Here is a 27,179-nt window from a genome sequence, read left to right on the forward strand (position 1 = left end):
GTTCTAATTATGTCAAATCTATATTTTGATCAAATGTGCGTCTTATAACTTTTATTTTGCCATTTGAAAAAATTTAATAACACATGAAATTAATAGTAATTATGTAGAATGATATTTCCGAACTAAATATCAATATCTTTAAGCTACCTTTGGCTTATAATTAATCGAAAGTAGTACAATGAGCAGTAATGTCAAAATTTTAAATGCGACAATTTCTTAAAATTTCTCATTTCTTATAATTTCAAATGTTGAATGCTGATTAAATCTCACACATGCGCATGTATACATATTTTCTTTTTTTTTTATTAATCTCGTAAATAATCACAAATCTAAATTCTGCTTTATATTTTATTATACTTAATATTCGTATTCATAATTTAGATATATATGTGTATATATACATGACATACAGAATGTGTGTGTCAGTCACTGACACAATCCATCAAGTGTAGTGCGGCCACTGTATTCGTGGCTGTGCATCTCAAGGTGTTTCTTACCACCGACCACACTCGTTCCAGATTCATCTCTCCGATGGCATCCCCTGAGTCGAAATCGCCCGAGCAATCTGAAAAAAACCGTAAATACGATCGACAATTGAGGTATATTATAATATACTTTGAGGTTACGATACAAGACAATTTTAGCTTTATTTTTCTATTTCTTTTCTATGCAACAGGAAACTTTGTCTCATTACTTTTGATTTTGGTTACGTTTTTTTTTTTAAAGTTCTCTTTTTTTTCTTTTATACAACAGAGATCTTTGTTTCTGACAGGTTATGGGGCGATCATGGTCAAGCAACCTTGGAGGCTGCTCATGTTTGTGTTATAAATGCTACTGGACTTGGCACGGAAATACTAAAATCGTTAGTGCTTCCAGGTATAGGGGCGTTCACTATAGTTGATGGCAAGAAGATCACTGACGAGGATATCGAAGCTAAGTATGTAGGCAATACCTTAATATAATAATGTTAGAATCTTAAGATATGCTTTAATTCAGTGATTAAATGGATTTGACTTAGCTTTTTTCTAGAAGCAGATAGTCTTGGGAAATCCAGAGCGCAAGTGGCTACTCAAATGCTCTTAGAAATGAATCCAGATGTGACTGGTGATTATATCGATGAAGAATCTGAACAAATTTTATCCAACAGTCCAGACTTTTTCAATAATTTTACTATGGTTGTGGCGACTGCACTAACTGAGAAGTAAGACTAATTGCACACATTGTAATCTACAAAAAAATATTGTGATTAAATCAAATATATATCTTATAAATATGTTTCTAGTATAGTAATCTGAATATGTGGTAATTGATTCTTATAAATATTTCTTATAAATATTTTTAGAACATTAGTTCTCCTGTCCAAGAGACTTTGGGAATTGAATATTCCTTTGATAGTATGCAGAAGTATAGGTTTTATTGCATATATACGAATTCAAGTAAAGGAGCATACAGTTATAGAAACCCATCCAGATAATGAAACGCCAGATTTACGTCTGGATAGACCATTCGATAGTTTAAAAAAACATATAGATTCCATAAATTTAGAAGAAATGAGCTTCAAAGATCATTGTCATGTACCATACTTAATTATTTTGTACAAATACTTAGAAAAATGGGTTACGGAGCATGGCACCTTACCGAAAACTTATAAAGACAAGCAGCAGCTCAGAGATATGATAAAGAGTGGCATGAGACGTGATGAAAATGATTCATCCAATAATGAGGAAAATTTTGAGGAAGCTATGAAGGCTGTAAATAAATGTATAAGAGTATCCGATATTCCCGATAGTGTTATAAATATTTTAAATGATGATCGATGCGTTAACTTGACAGCGAAGGTATTAATGGAATATTTTATTTATATATTCTTTGGAAACATGTGTTCAAACTGATAAATACATTTTAGAGCAGCTCTTTCTGGATTATTGCAAAAGCAGTACGTGATTTCATCGATAATGAAGGAAGAGGACTGCTACCACTCAAGGGTACTATTCCCGATATGACTGCGGACACTGAAAAATATGTTACTCTTCAACAAATGTACAATATTAATTCCAAAAAATATATATTAGTTGTTTAGGATGATGGTGCACGAAAAAGTAGTACAATCTTCTGTATCAATGTAATTAAGAAAGTCTTAAGTCTTTTATTACTAAGTTTATAGGTATATAAAAGATATTTTTTTAATTTTATTATTACTACTTAATGTGTATTACTATTTTAATTAATCAACAATCATAACTTGAATATTTTTAAAAAATATTAAAAATTTTGTTGATTTGAAATACACTAAGGTTATAGTATTTTTTCGTGCTAATTTTCAATATAATGTTATAACTAATGTCGAATTTATTTTAGTTATCATAAACAAGCATCGGTAGATGCAGAAGCTGTATGGAGGCGCACTTTGCAATTGTTACGTCAATTAGGAAGATCATCAGATTCAATCTTAGAAAAAGATGTCAAATTGTTTTGCAGACATGTCGCTAATATTCATGTAGAGAAAGGAAGTTGTATAGCAGATGAATATGATCCTAAAGTTTTTGATACTAATATTATAGGTAATTATTTTATTCAAAAAATGTATAATATAATTATAATAGCTGGTTAAATATACACTATTCTTAATAATTGTATCTTTTTCAGTTCAAAATTTAGAAAATCCAGAGAGTATGATGATTTACTATGTCATGCTCCGGGGAGTAGATAAATTTCAGACAGAATATAATTCGTATCCTGGCGAATTCGATGATCAAGTGGAACCCGATATCGTAAAACTTAAGGTGCAATTTTTAATAGATATAACAAAATTATATAACATAATTATTGTGTTATATAGTAGTCAAGCATACTACAATCAAGTTTTATTACAGACATGCCTCACAAAATTGTTGAGTGAATGGGGATGTGGTCCATTAGCGAAAGATGATTACGTACACGAACTTTGCCGATTTGGTGGTGCGGAATTACATTCTGTTTCCGCATTTCTAGGCGGCTTAGCAGCGCAGGAAGTCATTAAGCTCATTACGAGTCAATATAAACCAATTCACAATACTTTCATCTATGATGCTGTTACATCAAATTCAGGAACATTCTTTTTTTAAAACTGGACTACTATGTGAAAAGAAAAGTTTGTGTTAATTAAAGTAATAATATAATCTTATAATTTTTATTAATGTTTCATGAATTCTCTTTAATTCGCTCAAATTAAGATGGCTTTCACATGTATTAATGTTATTACTATCTTTTTTCTATTCCACTTATTATGTTTTGTACATGATTCTAAAATTGAGTTTTCCGCGTAAAAAGAAATATGAAGTAAATTTCTAAAAATTATTGTATCTAAAACATAAAGCATCTTTTAATAATTGCGCTACTCTAATTCTTTTAAATTTATCTGTCTCAAAAATAATTTTTTTACAAATTCCATATTAAAGAGGATAATTTAATTCAAAGATCTTGCAATCTTAATAATTGAATGATTGATCAAATTCTGAAAAAAATTTGTAAATTGGGTAAAAATTTTTATAAACCGATAATAAATTATTTAAAAATTAAGAACTATACTATTCAAAAATAATATTCTAAAGGTCTTTCAAAGAAATCAGCTATTTTGCTCTGTTAAACTATAAATTTAAATCTTCAGACAAAATATTTGTCTATTTGTATACATGTTTTGCAAAAAAATATAATCGACCATTTTTTAGTGCATTTTCTGAAGTTTTATAATTTTCCTAGTCAATAGCCAATAATATTGCATTCGATCTTGTTGAAAAGGCAGCCATAATCAAAACTACGCCGACTATAAACAAAAATCCCAGCACGGTTAGCAACATCAAAAATCCCCATTACGTCGAATTAGGTTGGTATTTGCGTGGTCTTGTGATCGAACAGCTGAAGAAGCCAAGGGAGACGACGGGGATTGAAGGCTGGATTTTCCGAGCGAGATTATTTCTTAAATTGACGCAAAGTTTTGACAATAATCATGGTGGACCGTGCGAATATCAAACAAATGATTCCGGCATTGCCGGACGAGAAAATTGGTAATTATTCTTGTCGCACAAAAGAAAATTCCATTTGACAATGCCCCTCCCAGCAATGTGATCCATTTTTATTGTTTACTTAATAATTATATTGTCTTTATTGAACACTGATTTATATGGAAATTATTTTATAATTTTAATTATATTTTATGTTTAGCATATGAATATTGATTTATATGATTTTTTTTGTAGATATGCTGGCAGCTACAAGTGTACTCCAGCAGCAAGCTGCTGATATTAGAAATCAACGAATTAATTGGCAATCATATTTCCAGTAAGTAATTATACTTGAATATGTTAGATTATGTTTGAGAAGTTTGAATTCTAAGAAAATTTAATACTTTCAGATCACAAATGATATCGAAAGAAGACTATGATTTTATAGCAGCTTTTGATTCAAGCGATGCTAAAACAAGAGAGAATAAGCTAAAGGAGAATCCGCATCAGGCAGCTAAAACGTTCCTTAATTTGCTCGGTCACGTTTCAAAAGATCAGACGATTCAATATATTCTTACAATGATTGATGATATGCTGCAGGTATAGCTGCATCTTTTTTACTTAATAGATTAAACAAAAATCTTTCTTAAAAAATATCTTGCCAATATTTTTAATGAAAACTATTATACTGAAATTAATATAATATTTATAGGAAGATCGCAGTCGTGTGGAAATCTTTCGTGAACATTCCACACGAAAACGAGAATCTGTTTGGGGACCATTCCTTAATCTATTAAACAGGCAAGATGGCTTTATAATGAATATGACATCACGCATTATAGCCAAGTTAGCTTGCTGGAGTCACGATCTCATGGAAAAAACTGATCTTCAGTTTTATTTAACATGGCTTAAGGATCAGCTGAAACTTAGTGTGAGTTTGACAAGTTACTGCATATCTGTTACACAAGAAAATTGAAAAAAATTGTTAATATGATGTCACTTATTTGATTTTTATTTCAGGATATAGTTTATAATGATTACTTTAGTCAGTTACATTTTTAATATTCAAAATTTTTGAATATAAATATAATTTAAAATATCAATTCAATATTAATACAGATCTATTTATTTTAACTTTTTATTTTATTTTTATTTTTTTCACATAAATATGTACAAGTTTATTTATATATATATATATATATATATATATATATATATATATATATATTTTTTTTTTATTATAAATCTTTCAACATTCTTTCTGAATAATTTATTTACTATATATTGATAAGAAATATATGCTTGTCTTATAACTAAATAATTTATGTTTGCTAATGCAATATTAGTCGCTTTAAGTAACTGCTTATATTGCTTTGTCTTTTGCATAACATAAAAATTTTTCTTTAAGCATGAGCTTCATGCAATATGAGCATGCAATGTAATCCAGCTTGTGCTTGATTATAAATTTCTTTAGAAATGATCATGCATCTCATTTAAATGCTGAATATGAATATAAAAATTTTTATTAAGAATTTTAATGTTTTCATGTCCCTATGCTAAATCTATGTAACATCTATCTAACAATCAAATATATCTAACATTCTAATATAAACATTATTTCATATAATTTAGCTGATATGTATTACTTATATTTCTGTTTTTTAAAATTAATTAAATAATGCTTGTAATATACTAATCGAATGGATTGTGGCTATTTGGAGATCATAGAATGTGACAGAAGTGTGGGAAATTGATAAAAGTCGTAAATTAAATATGGGAATAACTAATAAATTGTCCTGCAATTGACAATTAGATACTTCGCTTCTCGTATTCAAGCTTCTGATATAAAAAATTTCTTCGAATTATATAGTAGAATTTGTAATGAATAAAAAAATGAGATGGGATTTTAGTTCGATGCCCTTCAGGATCACACAGACTTGCATGCGGGACTAGAACAAGACACTGCTGTGGAGCAGGGCAAGGAAGCCAATGAACTGCACGAATTTCTCAATCCGGTTGGTTTTGTAACGACTAATCACAGTAAAATATTATTTATGATTCTAAATGAATTAGATAATAAAAAAAGTATATTTTTAAAATATTTTTTCAACAAACAAGCCACTAATAATTCATCGGGATGGTATCTCTTATGTTTAAGGATAATTGACTGGTAAATCTTAAATCCCGGATATGCATGATTTGTGCTTTATGAAAGCCTGTTTTATGTGATTGTCACGTTTAATGCAAATTCCTTAAAACCTCAAAGCCGATTTGCAAACTTATAAAATTTACTTTTCCTCAAATGCTTGATTTCTTTCTTTTTTTTTTTTAAGGTGTCGAATCATTTTACTATCGTACTTTGCATGCAGCAACACATTTATTAAACGCTTGTCCTTTAAATCGAGTGAAGATTCACTCTTTGTTTCTTTTTGTTTTCGCGAAGAAAAATACATATGTTATATATTATTTTTATTCCATTTAGAATAATGAGTACATTCAATCAGTGGCACGATGTCTCCAAATGATGCTTCGTATAGACGAATATCGCTTTGCGTTTGTGTCCGTCGATGGAATCTCGACTCTCCTTAGCGTTCTGTCTGGCAGGGTAAACTTTCAGGTACAATATCAGCTTATTTTCTGTCTGTGGGTACTTACTTTCAATCCTCTGTTAGCTGAAAAGATGAACAAGTAAGTAGCTTACTCTCTTATTTTACTCGAGATACTCTAATGGATAATATTCCGTATAATCACGATATTATTTAATTATATTATATCATAGATTCAATGTTATACCCATTCTTGCCGATATACTCAGCGACTCGGTCAAAGAAAAAGTAACACGTATTATACTTGCAGTATTCAGGGTAAGTCGGAATGTATGTTGCAAAATAGAAAAAAAATAATTGATATGATGAAATAAAACTCTTTCATTGTTCGTCTTTTTCTCATATAACAGAATTTGATCGAAAAAGTAGAAGATGGACAAGTTGCCAAGGAACATTGCATCGCTATGGTGCAATGCAAAGTATTGAAGCAGCTTTCGATATTATGCCAACGAAAGTTCGACGACGAGGACATCACGGATGATATCGAATTCCTCAATGACAAACTACAAGCATCCGTGCAGGATTTAAGTTCGTTCGACGAATATTCGACGGAAGTAAAGTCAGGTCGCCTGGAGTGGTCACCTGTTCACAAATCAGGCAAATTTTGGCGCGAAAATGCCAGTCGTCTTAATGAAAAGAATTGTGAACTCTTGCGAATTCTAGTTCATTTATTAGAAACTAGTAAAGACCCACTTGTTCTCAGCGTGGCCAGTTTTGACATTGGCGAATACGTGCGCCATTATCCACGTGGCAAACAGTATGTTGATTTATATATATCATATTTATACTGTATTACTCCATATTATATTTAAATTGTTTATAACTACAAACATTTTAACAAATATATTGAAATACCGTGTTACATGTATATTTCAGTATAATTGAACAACTCGGCGGAAAACAACGCGTGATGCAACTTCTCGGACACGAAGATCCTAACGTTAGATACGAAGCTCTCCTTGCAGTGCAAAAACTTATGGTACACAATTGGTAAGTGACAAACAACACTCTGGATTTTTCGCACATATCTTTCGTTTTCTGAAAATTTACGTATGTTATGACATACAACTATTAATAATTATAAGAATTATATTTTAAGTTAAAGATTTCCATATATCCTATACAGTTTTTTTATTTTATCTAATTTATATACGATTTCGTATTTCAAATTGTTTGCTTTCTAGGGAATATCTTGGAAAGCAATTAGAGAAGGAACAGACAGGTGGAGCATCTACCAACAAGCCTGGAACACAAGTACCGGCGAAAGCTTGAATATTTATACAACTTGTCAATATTTATACAAATTTTCAGATTTCAAGAGTGTTTCAAGATTATTATAGTTTGCGTGATATAATCTATCATCCGCTTATTGAAAAACATATGTAACTGACATATTTACATTCCCTTCCATTCTATATATATCATTGTAACAAAAGATATATAAATCGAATTCTCTTTTGTGCAATCTAATTTTGTAACATAACTATTGATCAAATTATGTATATAGACGATGCGTTTTGCATCGCAATGGGTATATAAACGTTGGTGTAAGAAACTTCATCGTGTAATAACTTTATGAATAGAATGTTGTCGAATGTTAGAAAATAAAATTTTATTCTGTTGAAAAAAGTCATATTCGTAATATATATATATATACATACAATCATATTGTCCGCGGTTGGTTAAACTCGTTTAAATTTCATTTTAACGTTTATATTGCAGGATGCTAATTGTATCAAAAGGAATCTAAAAATATATGGTATTTCGATTTCCTCTACGAAATCTTCTTCACCGCATAGACGGCATCTTTTTTCATCTTCACGGTATTTACTTTTCGATATTACTTCTGGTCCAAGTAATGACCCGCACTTTAGACATCCTAAAGTCTGCAAACAAATAATTATATCAGATGACCGAGAATTGTGCATATAAATAAATAATACTTAACCAATTCATAAATAAAATATTAAAGAAAGTCATATCTTACCGTAATTTTATCGGAACAATGAAAAAGACGATCTTGAAGAAGATATGAGCAACCATGAGAAATCAAAGCGTCTCGTTCCATTTCTCCAAATCGAATACCGCCACCACGTCGACGACCTTTGATAGGTTGCCTCGTTAGCATGTCTATCGGTCCGGTACTTCTCACCTAGAAATGAGATGTGTATTCAACTTATTTTCATTATTACAGAAAATGAAATTACTAATTATTAAGTATTGTATTTAGAAAATGTAAAAAATGAAATAAGAAAACCCTTTGAAGAATTACAATCAAAAACGAATAGTAAGCAAAGACAAAAAAAAACGAAAGAAATCCTATTTTTATTAAATGTTGATGCAAAAGTGTCCATAAGCTATTTACCTGCCACTTATCAGAAACCATGTGTCGCAATCTTTGGTAATGTACAATGCCAAAGAAGATACTGGCTGTCATTTCGCGTCCATAAAAACCTGAATACATTCTTTCGTTTCCGTAATAATTATAACCACCGAGTTCTAATAATTTTCCAAAATAGTCAATGGCCGTATTGTCCTCGTCGAATCTAAAGGGTGTGGCATCATGAACCAATCCGTGTATAGCCGCCGATTTTCCGGCCATTACTTCAATCATCATAGCTATGACAAAGGAAAACAATAATTTATTTAATTAATTTACATGACTATTGACGTTCATTAATTACATCTGCATAATTTTTTGTGAATGCTTTAATTTTTAATATTAGTAGCTAAACATTTAGAATAAACTTATAATTAAAAGGTATTTGATACTATTATATATCATATTATTATTCTAACAACATAAATTCGCAATTTACCTATTGTCATACGACTCGGGAAACCATGTGGATTAAATATAATATCAGGAACCATTCCGGTCTCTGTAAACGGTAAGTCCTCGACAGGATATAGTCGCGAGAGAATTCCTTTTTGCCCCGCTCTTGACGCAAACTTATCTCCAACCATAGGATTTCTCTAAAAATTTAACATATATTTAAATGATGTAATTCGTGTTTAAAAATACATATTTACGATTATACATATGAAATATTACATATAATATATATATATATATATATATATATATATATACATGATATGTGTATATATGGTGTGTGTGTGTGTGTGTGTGTGTGTGTGTATGCGCATGTGCGTATGTATCATATGTATCATGTTATACTAACAGGAACACGGAATGTAATGCATGCTCTTCGGGGATCCTGATTCAATGTACCGCACAATTTTACAGTGTCGACGTAAGCATTTTCTGTGCCTTTGTATTTTCCAACGACATATTGGGCATTTTCGGCATCGTAATAACTGTCAAATATGCAGATTATCGATAAGATTTCAAAATAAAAAAGCAACATAACAATGCTAAAGCTATAAGATCTACTTACGAATAGTACGGATCTCCCTCTTTGATAAGAGTACCTGGTATAGGCAAACCGTCAACATCGATTGTTTTTGCAAGCTCAGGTTTCTCTAAATTGCGAGCGAAGTAACTTTTTTTATCATTTAAATCAACAAATTCAGACTTATAAATCGTTCCATGTCCGAAACCACGTTCGTACGATGATTTATTGATGACCATCGCATCTTCCATATCATATCCCTGTACATTTCCGATTATCGACACAAAATTATAAAACAAATAATAGAATGTCTCTCTAATATTAGAAATTAAACAGCAGAATACTAACTTACCGTATATGAAATAACAGCGATTATCGCATTAGTACCCATTGGAAAGTCATCCATATTAATATTATCATAATGTACTGGCCTAAAGAGTGGTGCAGCGGGTGTTTGCAATCTATATAATTTCGTTTGTGACTGTTGTTGCCAATTGTGACATGGTGTACCCATAGTTTGCTTACCCATCTGAAAAAATATTGACATATTCAAATCATCATACTATTAATGTTATTAATATTCACAATCCTTCAAAATGCAAACTGGAGCACTTCTAACTCAAAACTTTACAAATCATTATTACTTATAAATTATTTCTGCAAATATACAAATGGTGTTCATACTTTTACATACGAACAGTAAATGTTGAAATATGTTAATCTGATGTATTATAGCTTTACCTGACACTGATACATGTTTCTTGGACTCTGGTTACAATCCGGCAACGGAATAAGATTAGCTAAATTGCTAAAGATTGTTGTTTGACTTACTTCTTGATGAGTCGTTATCTAGCAAGACAAAGTAAAAAAATAAAAAAAAATTACAAATTTTTAAAAAATGAAAAAATGATATAAAAAATTATAGTTACTCCTTCATATGCTTCTTGAGGAAGCACGCAGATATCCATATAAATTTGCTCAAATGTCCCTATGAATTCAATCTGCTGTGTAGCTAAATTTATCACTGGTCTCATCATTCTAGCTGCATTAGTAAATAAAAATAATCCCGGATACTGAGCTGGAACATTTCTCTTTGGCACCAATGCAATTTCTAATGTTGATGGTACCTAAAAAAAAAATATATATATAAAATATGCTATGCACATGAACAAGTTAAATAAAAAATTATGACGTTTGCAACTCACTTCTTGACCCTTTGTCTTAAGCAATCTAAGCTTATACACTACTTTATTGATAATTTTGTCCTGAATTAACCCGATTAATTTTCCATCTAATAAAACACTATATGAATTTTTCCAATCATCTGCGATAGATAATGGAATCATTCCAAGCTCTACCAATACTGCAGGTATCGCGGCTTTTAATTTTGGATCTGGATGTTTTGTGACAATGCAATTCATTGTTAAGTGATTGAGCAAACCGCATGGAGCGCCATCCGGTGTATGAATCGGACAAATAAATCCTGTAAAGAAATAATTATAATTATTTAAAATTATAAAAATTTTTATAATTTTATAAAACATAATTATACAAGAAATCTTTAATCACCCCATGCATCAGGCAACAACCGTCTAGCTTCGGTAGTTCTCATATCTTGAAAGAATGCGCCTCTATGTATCGCACGGAAATGACTCATATAACGCATCCTGTTGATATTTTCCACGAAAATTGTAAGACCAAAGGTTTGCATGAGCCCCAGACCAGTGGACGATTTTACGCTTCCAGTGGATAAGAAGTACTCCATTTGCGAATCAATATTACTTCGTACTTTAGTGACATTTAACATTTCCTCTAAATAAGAATATCTCGAGATAATTATCTTTATTTCTTGATTTTTTCACGAAAAATTGATATTACAAGTAAAATACTTACGGACATTTAAGGTATATCTATTACCAGCACTCTTGGCACGCTTGAGAATATAATGTTTGAGCCCTGCTAGCCATGAACTCAGTTTCTCTTTGAGAACTTGTAGATACAAGTGACCACCCAACAAACATTCTTGCATCATTACGGCATCCGCACCCTCAACAACGCATTTGTTATTCGCAAAAGCGAAGAGCTTTTTAGTCATAAATGCGAGTAAATGAAATTTGTCAATAGGCTCATCAAGATGAATAGCGACGCAATGCCTATATGATAAAATATAGCGATAATATTGTAAGGTACATAACAAAAGAAATTACGTAAGAATTTATACAAAATTAATAAAACAAACTCACTTAATGATGTAATTGCAAACATCTATATCAGTTGCATCGGCAGGTAATTCAGAGAATTTTACCTTAAATATCCTTCCTATATATGCTTTACACTGTTCATGCCAGTGTAAACCTTCTTCATGTATAGCACGTAACATATTCATAATACAATTATTATAATAATGATCATCTTCACAACCAGCAATTAACGTTTTATAAATATACAAATCGGTCACATCTATCAAACATTTTAACATCATTATTAATGGCACGTAGTACGTAGATTTTCTGTAGGTAAATGCAAATTTCGCAGATCCATCGGTTACATAGTGCAGCACGTTGTTCTGCAAAGAAACATAAAAAAATATAATATAAAAACAAAAAAATAATCTATGAAAAAAAATTCTATTCAGATACATACAACAGTAGTATTATCTTCCCGCACACTCCTTAAAAAAATGCCTAACTCACTAAATTGTTCACCACGACCTTTCCAAACTGGCCTATTAATAGCAATTGGATAATTCCGTCTTGTCATTATTAACATACGTACAAGTCGCTCTAAACCTTTGATTATAAAATAACCTCCCCATTCTTGTTCATGTTCACCATGAGCAATTAATTCCTCAGGACTCATTTTGTTCAGATGGCATCGATTAGACTATAAAATGTATCTTTATAAATAAGACTTATATAAATAAAAATATTTGGAATTATATGAGATAATAAGAATAAAAAGGTTCATTTAATTAAAAGAAAATTATATTTAAATGTTACCTTGACCATGATTGGAACTTCTCCCAGATCCTTCTCAAGAATTTCTTGTTCTTTACCATTAACAGACCATCCAAGTCTCACCATTATCTTACCCTTATATGTACCACCTCTCTGTCGACATTCTGTTGGATATATTTTATATGTTTTTACACCAATTGTACCAGAGGGAACACTGGGCTTATGGATATGTACATCATCCAGCCAGAGGACTACTTTATCGTCATTAGGAAGAGTTAAATATACTGGTGTGCTGTCTTTTATACTTTGGGAAAGACCATCTTCCAACATATAATTAAAAGAATCAATATGAGGTGTACCTAGAGATTGCAATAGCTAAAACATAGCAAATAGCAAAATTGATTATTTAATTTTCTGAGCTTTATCAAGGTATCTTTTTTTTTTATACATATATCAAACTTTATAGTTTTTTAATATTATAGCATAAATACAAAATGTTCTTTATTGATTTAATCTTATACAAAAATTTAGAATATAAGTAATAAAAGAAAAATTAAACATTTACACTATATTAAAAAAAATAAATTTTAAACTTAAAACTCCTTTTTATTTCTATATTAATAATTTATAATAATAATTATATTAATCCTTAAATTCTTAAAAGTTCTAACTTAAAATTATTTAAGTTAGAAATGTTTTGAAAAAACGATTTTAATTATCATTTTGTAGGTCTTTAGTTTATGTGATAGTAACCTCGTTTTGTTTGTCCGATGGTTTACCAAAGTTCGGTGATGTATTTGTTAATTTCGGATCAAGCAACATGTTTGAAAAATTTGCCACAAATTATATAGATCACGATAATTTTTCCAAAAATTTTACTTTCAGTTATAAATGTAAATCTCAAGATTCTATCAACTTCACGTGCACACTATATTCATATGTATAATCATATAACACCCGCTACATCGCCATGTGAATAAGATGCGTTCCAGAAGCATCTCATTCCGGTCTGTTCTATGCGTCGTGTGTCGGTGTCGTTTTACAATGCGTCGTGTGTCATGGGTCGTGGGAATGGGCCAATCACAATCAAGTATTCTCCCACATTCAATTGTGATCAATTCTTGTGGTTTGTGGCTTGCACATCGATACACGACATTGTAGAACAAGTCTCCAAAAATATCGTCCAAGGTGCTTCCCATATGATGGGGAGTGCAGTTAGTGCTACAAATGCTTCGAAGCATTTTTTAATTGGTCAAGTGAAAAAATTCTTTGTTTTGATTGGTCAGTCAAACATTTCAGTCAAAGCATTGTAACGTTAAATGAATCGTATCTTTTATTTAAGGAACTTTAGTTGGAGGGGAAAACCAGTATGTTGAACAGTTTGAATTCAAAGTGTCACATGTTTTGAAACGGAAGTGTTACTATTTTCTAATATATAATTTGGGGAAAAAAGCATTACTCACAAACAAAACAACTTCAGGATTTGTTTTTTTAGGAATTAACAGCGGTTCTTGTATTTAGTTAAAATAAGGTATTCTATATGTATAAATATACACATTTAGATATGTAGAAGATGCATTTTTTTTACATTTATTGCATTTCACGTATATAAAACAAATTTTAATCGTTTAATATTATTTAGCATATTTATTAATGAAAATAAATTTATAGACAAATAGGGCCAGATGGATAACCTGGAAGAGATAATTGACAATCAAGTCAAGAGATTGCAGGAATTGGATGAGGCCACATTATTGATAAAAGGTATATTGTCATTTGTTGCACTCTTAAATTTCATGTTATGAATTCTTATGAAATTATTTTTTTTATCATAAAATCATATTTTATTTAATACAGGTAAACAAAATATAAAGGATGAACTTCAAAGAATGCATGAAGAAATGTTGCAACTCTCATATAGTGTTGAGAAAATGAGAAAACTTTTAAAAAGGATGAATGAACAAAATTTTCATTTAAAGGTAAATCAAGAATAATAAAATTGTTAAGGATTTATTATCAAATTTAATTGGAAATGAATTGAAATTCCTTTTGCTTATGTAAAGGAAACATTAGTGTTGATCGAAACATTGGATAAAAGGATTCTTCATCAAGAAGAAAATGTTCCACCAGAGCTTATTCAAAGTTATCAAAACTCAATCATTCTCATTCCTAATACATCGGAGAGTACTGTAAACTCAATACATCAACTGACAACACAAAGTATATCTAGCAACATTCATAATACCAGTAAAATAGAAAAGCAAGATGTAATGAAAGATTGTAAAAGGACACTTTTTAATGAACCAGAAGTGTGTCCAACCATACCATTTATAACCACAGAAGAATTTAACAAAGTGCCTAAGTATATTATTGGGAGGCAAACCTTGGATACAATTAATAATTTGATAGGAGCCATAAATCAGACACTAATTGCAAAGTACACAATTTTATCTTTAGGAAAAGTTGCTGCTCAGAAAAAGGGTGAAATTAATTTATATTTACACTATAAGAAACAAGAGTTTGATATAAGAGAAGAAAATGGTAAATTTTCAGTCTTGATACTGATGATATAAATATATTTACAAATAATTGTAACAATATATTATAAACATAATAAGTCTAAAATGTATATCTTGTATTAATTTTCAGAATACCTCTATTTTTTTACAGCTGAAGATTATTATAGACAAACGAAAACAAAGATTGATAAGACCAAGTTGAACTTAATAACTGCATTGCGCCATTGCAAACGTTTACGGGAGTGTAGGATAAAAAATGAATTGCGATATATTATAACACCACATTAATTTAAGTTAATGTATGATCCTTTTTGTTATGGATTTTTAATATAGCTTTATCATAATAAAAATATATTCTATCATTGATGTTACTAACACTAAGTCAGAATCTTAGAATGAATATAAAATATATAAGATATGCTATATTTCTTAAAATAATTATTTTTGAGATATTAATATTTTTATACATAAAATAATTAAACGAATAAATAGAAATAGATAATTAGAAAGTTTTATGTAAAAAAATTTAGATTCTAAGATATATGAATTATAAAAATATCACAGAATTGGCCATATTAAAATTATTGTATTAAATAATTTTTTATTTTAGTAAGTATCTAGTCTCAAAGTTTTAAATTTTCTTTTACATATGTATATCTCATATGTGCAAAACTATATATATATATATATATATATATATAAATAAAACTTTTATATTTTTATTTTCTTATTTACATTGAAGACAAAATAGAAACAGCAAAAAGTAGATTCAGTTGTTCAGAAAGAGCAGGCAATTGTTTCTAGTTAGCTAACCGATTTATTTGCTCATCTTCGAAGAAGCTGAATCGTGGTAGCAAGAAAATTCACTATATTAAGAATATTGAGTTTGCCATGAAAAAGAATATTTGAATATTTACATTCTTTTCAAAGAAAAAAAAAAGGTAATCTGCTCCATTCTTTCATCACAACCTTTCAAACACTTCACATCTACATACACATATATATGTAAAATCAATTTGATATAATTATACATATAAAATCTTATTTTAAATATTTTACTATTAAATTTGTAAAAATTATAAAATTTTACTAAATGATGTCCATTACGTGAATATAGACAAGCAATTTATAAACGTTGTGTGTGTGTGTGTGTGTGTGTGTGTGTGTGTGTGTGTGTGTGTGTGTGTGTGTGTGTGTGTGTGTGTACACACCATATACATATTTATAAATTGTATATATAAGATGTTACAAGATATATATATATATATATATATATATATATATATATATCGTAACATTTTCGATCTTTTACAAAGGCAAATTTAATTTACATAAAAATATAATCAATCCTTACATTTTGAATTTAATTTGTAACAAGAAAACATGTTGCAAGCGGAGTCAATTAGTACATTAAGTGATCACGAAGATGATATTGATGACTTGGATGGTTCCATAGTATGGTCACAAGAAGAACCAATTTCATCCAACGAGATATTAGAATTATCCACACAGAATGAGAAAGACAGCAGCTTAGTTACTTTCTGTCGATTATGTGCTGGTCAAACCAATAACCCAATATATATCTATTCTGAATACGGAGAATCAATGAAATTGGCACATAAAATAAATACATGTTTAAGCATTAAGGTAAGATGTTTTATTAAAAATAATTTATAAATCTGTGTTTTTTATAAGTATACAAACTTCTTTGTATTATATTTATATTATAACATCTATAAATATGTGTCATACATTTGATTATAATTTCAGATTAAAAAAACAGACCCATTACCGAAACAGCTTTGCTTGACATGCGTTGAAAAAATAAATTGGTGTGACAAATTTGACACGCAATGCATTAAAGCAGAGGAAACTTTGTCGATGATGCTAAAGGAGAAGCAATCTTTTAATATTTCCAATCAATTTTTTTCTGACCAACAATCCTGTCCCTTATGTATAAAAGGCTACATGAATATATGTGAAGAGATATTCCAGGATACAAAGGATATGGAGTTACATGAAAATGATATAATCTTAGAAAGCAGTGATGAGGAAAATATATTTAATAGTGCAAAAGTTAATAAGGAAAACGGAAATCATTCTATCACTTTACAGTATCTAGGGACTAGACAAAAATATTTAAAATGTGGAGCGTGCATGAATCTTTATCATACCAAAGAGACGCTAGACGGTCACAAGTGTAAGCCTACTATACAGAACACAACAAAGCCATACAGATGTCTCGTATGTGACAAAACATTTACTTTTGAGGAACGATTGAACTTTCACATGCAGTTTCATAAAGGCGCGAAAGCGTTATACTGCGAAATCTGTAAGATAACGTTTGGTAAAGAGCTGAAACTGTTCTATCATTATAAAAGACAACATTCTAAGGATATTAATGTCTCGTGTCTGCAATGTGGAAAGTTATTTGAGAATCAGGAGGCACTTCGAGTACACGTTTGCGTCGACGGTAAAAATCGGCCTCACATCTGCGAAGTGTGCAACAAAGGCTTTTTCGACGGCTATACTCTGAAGCGTCATGTAGTGACACATCTGCCCGAAAAACCCTATAAGTGCTCGGATTGCTCGAAGAGCTTTACGCAAAAGTCAAGATTGAACAAGCATGTCGCGAGCCACTGCATAGTCATCGAAAACAGCCAGACAGTTTGGAAATGCATCCAGTGCGGCGAGGTATTTATCTCCTGTGACGATGCCGACATCCATTATAAAGTAGTACACGAGGATAAGGTGACGTTGATCGAGGAGTTGCTAACGTCGAAGTTGTATCATTGCGAATTTTGCAACAGTTACTTTACTAATGCGGACAATCTGAAAACTCATCAAAGCCAGCACGTCATCGAAAGACCGTACACATGTAATAAATGTATGGCCACTTACAAATCGTTCGCGGAAGCTGCTCTGCATTGGAAGGAACATCCCAGGTTGTTTAAAGTTCTTGTTGTTTTTCTCTGCGACATCTGTAATAAAGACATGAAGGAATTATCTTTGCTGTACAAGCATAAGCAAAACAGGCATGAGCGTGCATCTAGATTATCTGAGTCGGGCGATATGAAGTTCATCTGCGAGCTCTGCGGGGGCGTGTTTGACAAAAGCGTGGACATACAGAATCACGGACGAGATCAGTGTTCCAAGTTTCCCTGCGATATTTGTGGAAGTCTGCTGCCTACAGCGAACTCGTTAAACGCGCACAAGAGGCGACATAACGGATTGAGACCGTATGTCTGTAATATTTGTGGAAAGAGTTACACTCAGTCAAGCCATATGTGGACGCACAAGAGATTCCACATGGGCATCAAGCCTTACGCCTGCGAATATTGCGATCAGCGTTTCACAATAAAACCGGACCTGGCAGATCACGTTAGGAAGAAGCACACGAGGGAGAGGCCGTTCAAGTGCGACGTGTGCGAAAAGGCTTTCCTGACTGGGTCCGTGTTTTATCAGCATAGATTAATACACCGTGGCGATCGTCGATACAAATGCCATTACTGCGAGAAGGCTTTTACCAGAACGGAGGCTTTGAATAATCACATCAAGATACACACCGGAGAAAAACCGCACTCATGCGACGTATGCGGCAGGTGCTTTCGACAAAAAGGGGACATGAGAAAACATAGGCGTACCAAACATGCCTCTGAACAAGATAAATCTTGAAAGTTGTACTTAGATATCACGAATCATTAACTTTTTCATTCTTACATTTGCATTATACAGATAAGTAACTGGTTACGTACTGTGCCAGTATACTTATGCAAAATAGTTGTATTATTTTAGTAGATACGAATCGATTATTAAGTTGATCTTTTCAATAAATGATTAATGTCCATTTTTTTTAACACAGATTAACTTTAATCTCGATTTGCTTTTTATCTTTGTTTAGCTGTAAAAATTAAAAAAAAAAAGAGTAGATTAAATTGAGACGTAAAAATTAACATTAAAATTAATATACGTTAAAAGAAATGGATGTAAGTGCTCCGAAATAGTTAAGATATATTAAATTATGTTTTCATAAGCAATATAAATGAATATAAACAATTATATAACAATTATAAATATTACATATGATAACAATATAATTAATATAATTTATCTTCTAGGTTTCTTTATATTTATATAAAGATTAATATAATTCAGTATTATACTATTATAATATAATTCAGTATTAGATATAAACATATAATATATATTTTACATATATTAATATATATGTTGTACACATTCGCATTAATAATGTTACAATGTACAAGTTAAATATGATACATATCACATTAAAATTAGTTTATGTCATCGTGCATATATCGTACTTTTGTAAAAAAAAAAAAAAATTACGAACTACTTATCTATTTATCAATTTACATTATTGACGTTATTTTATGATGATCATGCGAAAATTTTGAGCGTAGGTCGCGCGTATGTGCGTATATACGTACAGGTGCGCGCCGTTACGTCGCGCACGCGCCCGCGCGTCCTGGAACAGGTGATGTTACATACCTGCGATGTCTCATGACCACCGTCATCGTGCATCCAATCGTCACGCACGGACGATCTGCTGCTGGATCCGACACTTGGCTGTGATAACTACCGAGGCCCGTGCACGCCGAGATGACGGTGGCAAGGTAGAGTCGTGCCGACAGGCGACATCCCGAGATTCACGAAGTGGATTGTACAGGTACGTGATGATGGTGGTAGTGGTAGTGCTGATGATGATAGTGTTGATGATAGCCCAGAGAGGACGAGGCTAGAGAAGACGAGAGTCATGTCGTCGTCGTCGTCGCGCGTTTCGTCGATTGTCCGTTGTGATACGTTCTCTCACGTGACGTACACCTTCTGAACCACGGGAAAACCCATCGTAAATCCGTCCATTCGGAAGCGCGACTTAACCTTAACGCGTTTGACATATGTAACGAATGGAGAGGAAGGAACGGAGCGTAGTTGTAAACAAAGCCCGTTTTCGCGAACGACGACGCTCGAATGTTCCGCGGATTGTCTTCACGTGCGATAGTTCCGCGTTGTTTCAACGTAACGAGAGACCTCGGCTCACTCCTATTAATAATTGTGTTTTTTCATTATTCATACTTTACTTTTCTTAATTTCATTAATATTTGCAAGTGATAAATTATGTTTTGTCGTTAATGTTCCCTGAAACAGGGAGGAATCATGGCTTTCCCGCCTTTAGTCAGTTCCACGCCACCACCCTTAGATAACTTTGGAGAGTCCGATGAAGATGAATTTGGAGACTTCACGACTGGTGGAATAGATGGTATTTATGTGCAAATTATTAACCGTTGTGTTGTCGATACAAACCATAAATATAAATTGTAATCTGTTCTAGTTGGACTGCATTAAAACTTTTTCTTTCGCCAAACTTCAAATGCAATTCAGCTATAAGAAATTGACCTCATATTTCATGTTACAATTTAGTTAATTATCTTTTAATTTATATAATTTTTATTATAGGTTTATCTATTTCATCAGAGTCCCCACAGAAGATTGTCACTCCGATACAAACACCAATAGCATCACAGAATGTTTCTCCTAGGATAAATGGTAGTAATGAGTCACCAGTAATGGATAATTGTCTTAAAATAAGCGAAACCTTAAAATGTGGTGTTATTGATGACCTGTTGATTGTCGAAAAGGTGCAGAATAATGTGAGCCACATAAAATTGAAGGATAGAACAGATAATAGTAATGTATTGGAAAATACTTTTGAAGACGCTAGTATAACAGAACACAGTGTGTTAGATTTATCTAGAAATGGAGAGTCACGTAACGTTGAAACTAGTAATAGTATTGATCACGTTTGTACTCAGAATGTTTTAGCTAAGGAGAATTTTGTTGATACGGATGTAATTAGTAGTAATAATAGTAGTTTAGCCGATAGCGTAAAGACAGTCAGTGAGCAGGAAGGATCATCGAATGATTTGGAAGCAAACGACGAAATAGAACCCGTGAGTTTGGATTTGGAAGATCCTACGAGTACGCCGGACATTCTGCAACAGCTGGACGACGATTTCTACAATTACGAACAGTTTAAAGATTCCACCAATTGGGATGATACTGTCTGCGATAAGAAAACAGATGTAACTGTGACGGTTTTGCAAACGGATTATTTGAATGATGATCAGCCTAATTCTGTGGACGCAGAATACAATATAAAGGATGAAGTAGGAAAAACTTACATGCCATATGGCGAAAATGAAACCGGAGTTAATGATACTAATGACAAATCTGCCTTCATCCACGATGAAAAGACAATTTCCAGTTTTGTTACCTCGCAAGAACTTAATGTAGGTGATACCGGTGTTTTTAGGCAACCGGATCGCGAATTCAGTATTCAGCCGAAATATATAGAGATGTACGATGTAGTGTCTAGCACCGAAACGAATAATGAAAAGTCGAGTAAAACTGTGAACGAATCTTTCACTTTTGATTTCACTTTCGACGATGACACTGTAAGAGAGGAATCAAATCTAGACCATACATCCGTACATATGCATATTGAAGACATTTACCATCGAAACTCTAGTAGAAGCGACGTATGTACTTTTTCTAATAACTTCTGCGATATAACTGACGTAAACAATACCATACAATCAAAAGAGAGTGAATATGTAGCTGTAGGAATGAAGAATCAAATTGTTCAAAAAGGTGTGAACGGAATAAAAGAGGAAATTTCTGTTTACGAGGAAAAAAAATTGAATAGTGAAGAAATGTGCAAACAGCACATTCCAGAAAATGGTTTCGACGCACACAATGTAGATAATTCCGACTTTACAGAATTTATGGAGCATAGAGATTTTGATGATGTATCAGAATTGAGAAGTAATTTTAATCCAATATCCAGAAATAGCACATACGAGACAGTACAAATTCATGATTTACACACATCCGATGCGTCTTGTGTACAAAAGTTTTCATCAATTAAAGAAGCTTCACTGCCATCTACTAATACATCTCTCGACTGCTTAAAGGATAAAGTTCATATTACGAATACTGCGAATGAAGAATGTGCCACATATGAAAGCGAAAATTCTGTAGTGTACTTTAGCGATGGCGAACTTTATGATTTTCATTTACGAAAGATCGAATCAGAAGCCAAAGTGCAAGAAAATAGTCCTGGATTTGAAAGTATAGAAAACGAAGATGACGATTTTGGTGATTTTACTAATTTTTCAAGCACAACAATAGAATGGAAACCTGACGATGCTAAGAAACTGAAGGTACCTAAAGACGATGACGATTTCGGAGATTTTAGTAATTTCGAAACATCAGCGGGAGTAGTAGAAACACAGCAGTTTAGTTTGAAAGAATCTATATGTCGGATAGAAAACAAGAATGTGAGTTTAGGAATGTTTGTGTAATACAAGAAAGCTAATAGTTGATAGAGTAATGAGTATATTGTTTTAATGTAGATTCTTAGTCTTGCATTGAATTTAAATAACTTGATGCGATATCCTTTAATATAAATTGGTCAAAACAATTTCAGGCCGCGAATAAAATAGAAGACATAATAACAAATATGTTCTCCGTGGTTTCTGAACATTACGAAGTTGAGTTGAAACCCCTAATAGATAAAACGGATAAAGTTTGGCAGAATGTCAAGAGCGTGGAAGAAACCAATGCCCTTACTTACCAATGGACAAATAGTAGTAGTAACAATGTCCTTTTGAATGCTCTTGGCATTGATTCCCGGAATATCGTAAGTGTACATAGCTTTTTTATTAAAATATTTTATAAAAAAAATATATAACGATATTGGTTGCGAATTTAAAGCTATTTGGACCGAGATGGAATCCGAATGTACCGAGATTTGCTGCAAATCTTGGTTTTACTCCGTTAGAGCCAATTAAAGCTACTGCTGAGCCTCACCAGTCTTCTGCTACTAATACCAGCAAGACACAAGGCGCAGCTTGTTCAGATGTAAGTTGAGATTATATTAATATAATATGTAAGTAATCAATATATTAATTAATAATTGTAATATATTAGGAAGTACCTGCCGCCCAATTTGATTGGAATAGTTCTGGCCTTGTAAATCCTCTAGATGCTAGTAAGTATCTATTATAATTGCGTAATTAGCGATTAAAATTGCACTGAAGAAGAAAAAAAATATCAATACACATGCTTTATATTTTGCTAACTGGCTATATAACAAGATAGAAAAAAAACAAATATTTTCTGAATAATTTTTTATATGTAGAAGTAGTATGGTATTGTTATATAACCTGTAGAATATGTTGAATTTTATCCTAAATGTTGCAAAAAATAACAATACAGGTGGTGGGTTGTCCGCTCTTCTGCCTCTGGATTTGTTGTGTCCGTTTGATCCTCTACTAACACCCCATTGTTCCACACATTCCGAATCCTATCATCAGTCAGCTTGCTCAACGAACTCTGTTTACTGTAAGTGCTCAAGCTGTAATGTCTTTGTCGTTGCATTAATAGCAAGATATTATTTTTATCAACATACATTAGACATTAAAGTAAACTTATCATGATTTTTATAATTGCATTTATATTTTCAAACTCATTTAATAATTTTAATTAATCGATGATTTCTATTATTAATTCAGATTCATCAGAAGCCCAAGAATCAAGCAATCAATCAAGCATAAAATCACAAAACCTATCCGACCTTACTAGTAGTTCGCTAAAACAGCAAAAGACATCAAAGATAATAGAACCGTTGCCAGGGCCCTGCACAATGGAATGGAAGAAGAAAACCGAGCAAGATTTTGGAACTAAACATAGAAACAATTCGTCGCATCGAACACTAAGAAATGTACCGTCGACTAACAATAAGTCGTTTCCAATAAGCAATAATATTTCCAAGGCACACGAATATCACAAAAAAATATCAATAAGTAAGAAAGAGAATATGCAAAGTACGGAACATGTGGTCATGGACCGATATGGGCGACCGATGACCGTACAAGCTGAGACCTTGAAAGTTTTGAATCAACTACCGGATTTATCGTTCTTGAACGCGAGAACTTTGTTGTTCAATCGCGAGCAAAGGCAGATTGTGCCAGATCTGGGTGCTATGATAAATCGAAAGATGCCCGGCTGAGTAACATCGGTCTGAATGCGAGTTTGAAAGGGCAAACACGAGAGGAAACCTCCCAGAGAACCTGTCTTGGATGTTTCTAAATGACCCATACAATCAAAACGTACTTCTGCTACCTTTCAAACCTGTGTTCAGACCAACTTTTGATTCAAACCAACCTTGGCTCTTCCACAATGGGAAAGGATAATGATATGCTGTGTACGTGAAACACTGTCCTATATTAATCTATTCGCTTGCGGCACCGTGCAATGCATTTTGACATTCCGAACCATCATTATTTTGTGATTCTACTGGTATTATTACCGAATTCTTTAAAAAAGTCTTTATTTTATTGCGTAATTATAATTTAATATTGTATCGATAGAAATTATGGCACATAAGTTTATTTTAACTCAATATTTGCTATAATCTTGAGGACATTTTACGTCCTCAATTTGATAGGTTTAAGAACTCACACATTCAGCCATATTCTAGTCTACAGTTCTTAATGATAAGTTTTATGTATTATATGTTAGAACAGATTCCGTTCAAGATATATATTTTTGATGGCAATTAAGTAGTGCCAGAGTATAGCTTGTTTATATTATATTTCCTATTAACATTTTGAAACTACTTTTAGATGAGCAAATCTGAATAATTATCTTACATATTCGAGAAATTGTGCGTACTTTGTACGACGTTCATCTGTTACGAATTTCAAAAACAATCGTAAATATCTCCAGTCATATAGAAAACAGAAACACATATACACTGCACACATACTTAAATACATAAAAATTATATACTAATTGTAAGTCAATTACCGTAGATTGATGATTGATATCTGTAATGAAATCGTCGAGTGATACGTATATCAAATTCGCTTGATGCTTTTATTGCACATTTTGAATTTCTACTGTGGAACATAATGTACTTAATTATGTAAATCTTGGCATTTGCATATTGATCATTAGAGCGAAATGATAAATACTATTACCATTATTCGTTATTTATTGACTAATGATAATATTGTAATATATATTTTATGTAAAATATTATGGATAATATTAACAAACACATAGGCAATCTTTAATGATCGAATTGTTGTAACCTTTTTTACCATTTTTACAAAATCATTCCTTGCAAATCTCAAAATCCTCGATCATTTTTCTAATCTCTGAATTTAATTTTTTATAATTGTCACAGACAATTAGCATTAAATGTGAAAAGCAATTTATTATTTCATATATTTGTTTTATACTAAAATCTTCTAATTATCATTAATTTTAACAATCTATATCAAGATTAAAATTAGGAGTTGATTCTATCTGATCATATCTATAAAATTTTTTACAAAAAATTTTATAAACTATATATATATATATATATATATATATAATTTAAAACTATATAACTATATATATATATAATTTAAAAATATATAACTATATATATATAAATAATTTAAAATATATTTAAATAAATTAAAATATATTTAAAATATATATGAAATATATTAATATATATATATATATATATTAAAATATATCTATTATCTTTTATTTAAGAAAACATATCTTCCGTGGATTCTGGTGAGCTGCTAAGGCAATTTGCTTGCTTAGATTTTATTATATGTGTATCTTGTAATATTAAATTGCTTTTGCTTGTTGAAGGCTCAGGGCTTGTATCTTCACTGGAAGAAAACCTCATAGATTTTTTGAAATTTTTCTCACTATTCTTTGGTATAAATTCTTGTTCACTTTCACTACAATCCATCTTATGTTTCCTTGTCCTGGATGATTTAGGATCATGTATTTTCTTACTGTCATCTGATCCCTCGCTCTCTTCATCTGTAGTTTCATCAAATACTGATTTTGTTGTCTTTTTATTGTTATCTAAAGCTTTTTGAAGTTCTCTAATCTTTTTCTTTTTTGTATTCAAAAGTAAAAGAAATCTCATATAAAGATCTTTTTCCATAGTAGTTTTCATATTTATCATTTCTTCTATATCTGTAATCAGTTTTGTATTGGCTTTGCTCAAATGTTCATTCTCATTCTCCAATGTTAATACTCGCTCTTGACATTTTTGATAAAATTCTAACAGCTGTTTTAAAATATCAGAAAGAATTAATATATTCGAAAGAGAGTGCATTATAATTTTTCCACGAGTGACAATATTTTGTTGCTTCCACATAAATATATCATCCTTAAGAAAAAACTGTATATCAGCATTCTTGCCAGAAAATGCTTGTTTCGTTTTTTCCAAATATGTTTCAAAGGATTCGTCTAAGTGATCTAGAAAGTAATTAGCATTCTCTATATGCATCTAAAAAGTTAAGATAAATTAATAAATAATGGAGTTATTGCGATTGTCAGCAGAGACATTTTATTCTTGCAATAAACACGACATTCCAAAATTTTCTCATATGGGTAAATATGCAGTAAAATAAATAATAATTAAGTCAATCATATATACCTCGCCAGTTATTGGTACCGTACATGATCTTAAAACTATTATCTTAAAATATGTGTCTTCCCATTCTGCGTACAATGTAAAATCGCTTTTGTCCACTTGATTCACAAGCTGACCTATGCTCACATTAATCATGTTTCCTTTTCATAACCCAGAAAAAGTATGAAGCGAATTTGAGAAATCACGAGACATTTGACATCGTACAAATCGAAAATTCTT

At 31.4% G+C, this 27,179-nt stretch overlaps 7 protein-coding genes across 17 annotated transcripts; 5 read left to right on the top strand and 2 right to left on the bottom strand.

Moving 5' to 3' along the window:
* Positions 1-377: 377 nt before the first annotated feature.
* On the top strand, positions 378-3,166 carry APP-BP1 (Nedd8-activating enzyme E1 regulatory subunit APP-BP1). Its single transcript, XM_011638484.2, has 8 exons — positions 378-599; positions 773-937; positions 1,019-1,201; positions 1,343-1,838; positions 1,907-2,040; positions 2,359-2,561; positions 2,647-2,783; positions 2,874-3,166. The coding sequence occupies exons 1-8, from the start codon at positions 532-534 to the stop codon at positions 3,102-3,104; spliced, it is 1,617 nt and encodes a 538-aa protein (XP_011636786.2). The 5' UTR covers positions 378-531; the 3' UTR covers positions 3,105-3,166.
* Positions 3,167-3,858: 692 nt separating this feature from the next.
* On the top strand, positions 3,859-8,215 carry VhaSFD (V-type proton ATPase subunit VhaSFD). 3 transcript variants are annotated; one of them, XM_011638486.3, is made up of 10 exons: positions 3,859-4,043; positions 4,236-4,317; positions 4,391-4,580; positions 4,693-4,911; positions 5,891-5,995; positions 6,463-6,668; positions 6,760-6,844; positions 6,937-7,343; positions 7,463-7,576; positions 7,771-8,215. In XM_011638486.3, the coding sequence occupies exons 1-10, from the start codon at positions 3,986-3,988 to the stop codon at positions 7,856-7,858; spliced, it is 1,554 nt and encodes a 517-aa protein (XP_011636788.1). In that variant the 5' UTR covers positions 3,859-3,985; the 3' UTR covers positions 7,859-8,215. The 3 variants fall into 3 exon arrangements, with proteins under 3 accessions (XP_011636788.1, XP_011636789.1, XP_011636790.1); XM_011638487.3 differs by having other exon boundaries at positions 5,906-5,995; XM_011638488.3 differs by lacking the exon at positions 5,891-5,995 and having other exon boundaries at positions 3,860-4,043.
* Positions 8,182-14,036, bottom strand: RpI135 (RNA polymerase I subunit Rpl135). The gene is made up of 16 exons (XM_011638489.3): positions 13,653-14,036; positions 12,942-13,274; positions 12,586-12,825; positions 12,186-12,508; positions 11,836-12,095; positions 11,512-11,754; positions 11,148-11,425; positions 10,872-11,069; positions 10,684-10,791; positions 10,295-10,471; positions 9,988-10,202; positions 9,772-9,907; positions 9,406-9,562; positions 8,952-9,205; positions 8,574-8,738; positions 8,182-8,472 (listed from the first exon to the last, which is right to left on the bottom strand). The coding sequence occupies exons 1-16, from the start codon at positions 13,719-13,721 to the stop codon at positions 8,269-8,271; spliced, it is 3,360 nt and encodes a 1,119-aa protein (XP_011636791.3). The 5' UTR covers positions 13,722-14,036; the 3' UTR covers positions 8,182-8,268.
* Positions 14,037-14,039: 3 nt separating this feature from the next.
* Positions 14,040-16,276, top strand: LOC105426998 (SKA complex subunit 1). Of its 5 annotated transcripts, none has more exons than XM_089083978.1 (6): positions 14,040-14,180; positions 14,242-14,430; positions 14,571-14,663; positions 14,757-14,878; positions 14,963-15,440; positions 15,549-15,856. In XM_089083978.1, exons 3-6 carry the CDS (start codon positions 14,585-14,587, stop codon positions 15,704-15,706), a joined length of 837 nt encoding a protein of 278 aa, XP_088940104.1. In that variant the 5' UTR covers positions 14,040-14,180; positions 14,242-14,430; positions 14,571-14,584; the 3' UTR covers positions 15,707-15,856. The 5 variants fall into 5 exon arrangements, with proteins under 5 accessions (XP_088940104.1, XP_088940105.1, XP_011636796.2 ...); XM_089083979.1 differs by adding an exon at positions 16,161-16,276 and having other exon boundaries at positions 14,096-14,430; positions 15,549-15,717; XM_011638494.2 differs by having other exon boundaries at positions 14,096-14,430; positions 14,963-15,119; positions 15,207-15,440.
* Positions 16,220-19,613, top strand: LOC105427008 (uncharacterized). 2 transcript variants are annotated; one of them, XM_089083974.1, is made up of 3 exons: positions 16,220-16,359; positions 16,797-17,065; positions 17,189-19,613. In XM_089083974.1, exons 2-3 carry the CDS (start codon positions 16,802-16,804, stop codon positions 19,091-19,093), a joined length of 2,169 nt encoding a protein of 722 aa, XP_088940100.1. In that variant the 5' UTR covers positions 16,220-16,359; positions 16,797-16,801; the 3' UTR covers positions 19,094-19,613. The 2 variants fall into 2 exon arrangements, with proteins under 2 accessions (XP_088940100.1, XP_011636811.2); XM_011638509.3 differs by lacking the exon at positions 16,220-16,359 and having other exon boundaries at positions 16,671-17,065.
* Positions 19,614-20,589: 976 nt separating this feature from the next.
* Afti (aftiphilin) lies at positions 20,590-25,581 on the top strand. 3 transcript variants are annotated; one of them, XM_011638507.3, is made up of 7 exons: positions 20,590-20,699; positions 20,897-22,779; positions 22,929-23,141; positions 23,216-23,362; positions 23,432-23,492; positions 23,720-23,845; positions 24,016-25,581. In XM_011638507.3, the coding sequence occupies exons 1-7, from the start codon at positions 20,597-20,599 to the stop codon at positions 24,510-24,512; spliced, it is 3,030 nt and encodes a 1,009-aa protein (XP_011636809.2). In that variant the 5' UTR covers positions 20,590-20,596; the 3' UTR covers positions 24,513-25,581. The 3 variants fall into 3 exon arrangements, with proteins under 3 accessions (XP_011636809.2, XP_088940081.1, XP_011636810.2); XM_089083955.1 differs by having other exon boundaries at positions 20,897-22,662; XM_011638508.3 differs by lacking the exon at positions 23,720-23,845.
* LOC105427004 (DNA repair protein XRCC4) lies at positions 25,355-27,105 on the bottom strand. Of its 2 annotated transcripts, none has more exons than XM_011638506.2 (2): positions 26,964-27,105; positions 25,355-26,782 (listed from the first exon to the last, which is right to left on the bottom strand). In XM_011638506.2, exons 1-2 carry the CDS (start codon positions 26,986-26,988, stop codon positions 26,052-26,054), a joined length of 756 nt encoding a protein of 251 aa, XP_011636808.2. In that variant the 5' UTR covers positions 26,989-27,105; the 3' UTR covers positions 25,355-26,051. The 2 variants fall into 2 exon arrangements, with proteins under 2 accessions (XP_011636808.2, XP_011636807.2); XM_011638505.2 differs by having other exon boundaries at positions 25,355-26,813; positions 26,964-27,099.
* Between the last annotated feature and the right edge of the window lie 74 nt (positions 27,106-27,179).

This window comes from Pogonomyrmex barbatus, unplaced genomic scaffold, assembly GCF_055798465.1.
Source record: "Pogonomyrmex barbatus isolate J1 unplaced genomic scaffold, ASM5579846v1 scaffold8, whole genome shotgun sequence".
Classification (NCBI taxonomy): Eukaryota; Metazoa; Arthropoda; class Insecta; order Hymenoptera; family Formicidae; genus Pogonomyrmex; species Pogonomyrmex barbatus.

What these genes read in the sequence shown, in the direction of transcription:
- APP-BP1 (XM_011638484.2), top strand. Translation starts at nt 532, where the DNA reads ATGGCATCCCCTGAGTCGAAATCGCCCGAGCAATCTGAAAAAAACCGT. An exon ending in AAATACGATCGACAATTGAG is followed by an intron (nt 600 to 772) that starts GTATATTATAAT and finishes TGTTTCTGACAG; the next exon opens with GTTATGGGGCGATCATGGTC. An exon ending in GCGACTGCACTAACTGAGAA is followed by an intron (nt 1,202 to 1,342) that starts GTAAGACTAATT and finishes AAATATTTTTAG; the next exon opens with AACATTAGTTCTCCTGTCCA.
- VhaSFD (XM_011638486.3), top strand. Translation starts at nt 3,986, where the DNA reads ATGGTGGACCGTGCGAATATCAAACAAATGATTCCGGCATTGCCGGAC. An exon ending in AATTGGCAATCATATTTCCA is followed by an intron (nt 4,318 to 4,390) that starts GTAAGTAATTAT and finishes TAATACTTTCAG; the next exon opens with ATCACAAATGATATCGAAAG. An exon ending in AAACTTATGGTACACAATTG is followed by an intron (nt 7,577 to 7,770) that starts GTAAGTGACAAA and finishes TTTGCTTTCTAG; the next exon opens with GGAATATCTTGGAAAGCAAT.
- RpI135 (XM_011638489.3), bottom strand. Translation starts at nt 13,721, where the DNA reads ATGTTGCTTGATCCGAAATTAACAAATACATCACCGAACTTTGGTAAA. An exon ending in GAAACATGTATCAGTGTCAG is followed by an intron (nt 10,472 to 10,683) that starts GTAAAGCTATAA and finishes ATATTTTTTCAG; the next exon opens with ATGGGTAAGCAAACTATGGG. An exon ending in TCGCTGTTATTTCATATACG is followed by an intron (nt 10,203 to 10,294) that starts GTAAGTTAGTAT and finishes GGAAATGTACAG; the next exon opens with GGATATGATATGGAAGATGC.
- LOC105426998 (XM_089083978.1), top strand. Translation starts at nt 14,585, where the DNA reads ATGGATAACCTGGAAGAGATAATTGACAATCAAGTCAAGAGATTGCAG. An exon ending in GGCCACATTATTGATAAAAG is followed by an intron (nt 14,664 to 14,756) that starts GTATATTGTCAT and finishes TATTTAATACAG; the next exon opens with GTAAACAAAATATAAAGGAT. An exon ending in TGATATAAGAGAAGAAAATG is followed by an intron (nt 15,441 to 15,548) that starts GTAAATTTTCAG and finishes ATTAATTTTCAG; the next exon opens with AATACCTCTATTTTTTTACA.
- LOC105427008 (XM_089083974.1), top strand. Translation starts at nt 16,802, where the DNA reads ATGTTGCAAGCGGAGTCAATTAGTACATTAAGTGATCACGAAGATGAT. An exon ending in ATACATGTTTAAGCATTAAG is followed by an intron (nt 17,066 to 17,188) that starts GTAAGATGTTTT and finishes TTATAATTTCAG; the next exon opens with ATTAAAAAAACAGACCCATT.
- Afti (XM_011638507.3), top strand. Translation starts at nt 20,597, where the DNA reads ATGGCTTTCCCGCCTTTAGTCAGTTCCACGCCACCACCCTTAGATAAC. An exon ending in CACGACTGGTGGAATAGATG is followed by an intron (nt 20,700 to 20,896) that starts GTATTTATGTGC and finishes TTTTTATTATAG; the next exon opens with GTTTATCTATTTCATCAGAG. An exon ending in GTCGGATAGAAAACAAGAAT is followed by an intron (nt 22,780 to 22,928) that starts GTGAGTTTAGGA and finishes AAACAATTTCAG; the next exon opens with GCCGCGAATAAAATAGAAGA.
- LOC105427004 (XM_011638505.2), bottom strand. Translation starts at nt 27,095, where the DNA reads ATGATTAATGTGAGCATAGGTCAGCTTGTGAATCAAGTGGACAAAAGC. An exon ending in CGGTACCAATAACTGGCGAG is followed by an intron (nt 26,814 to 26,963) that starts GTATATATGATT and finishes TTAACTTTTTAG; the next exon opens with ATGCATATAGAGAATGCTAA.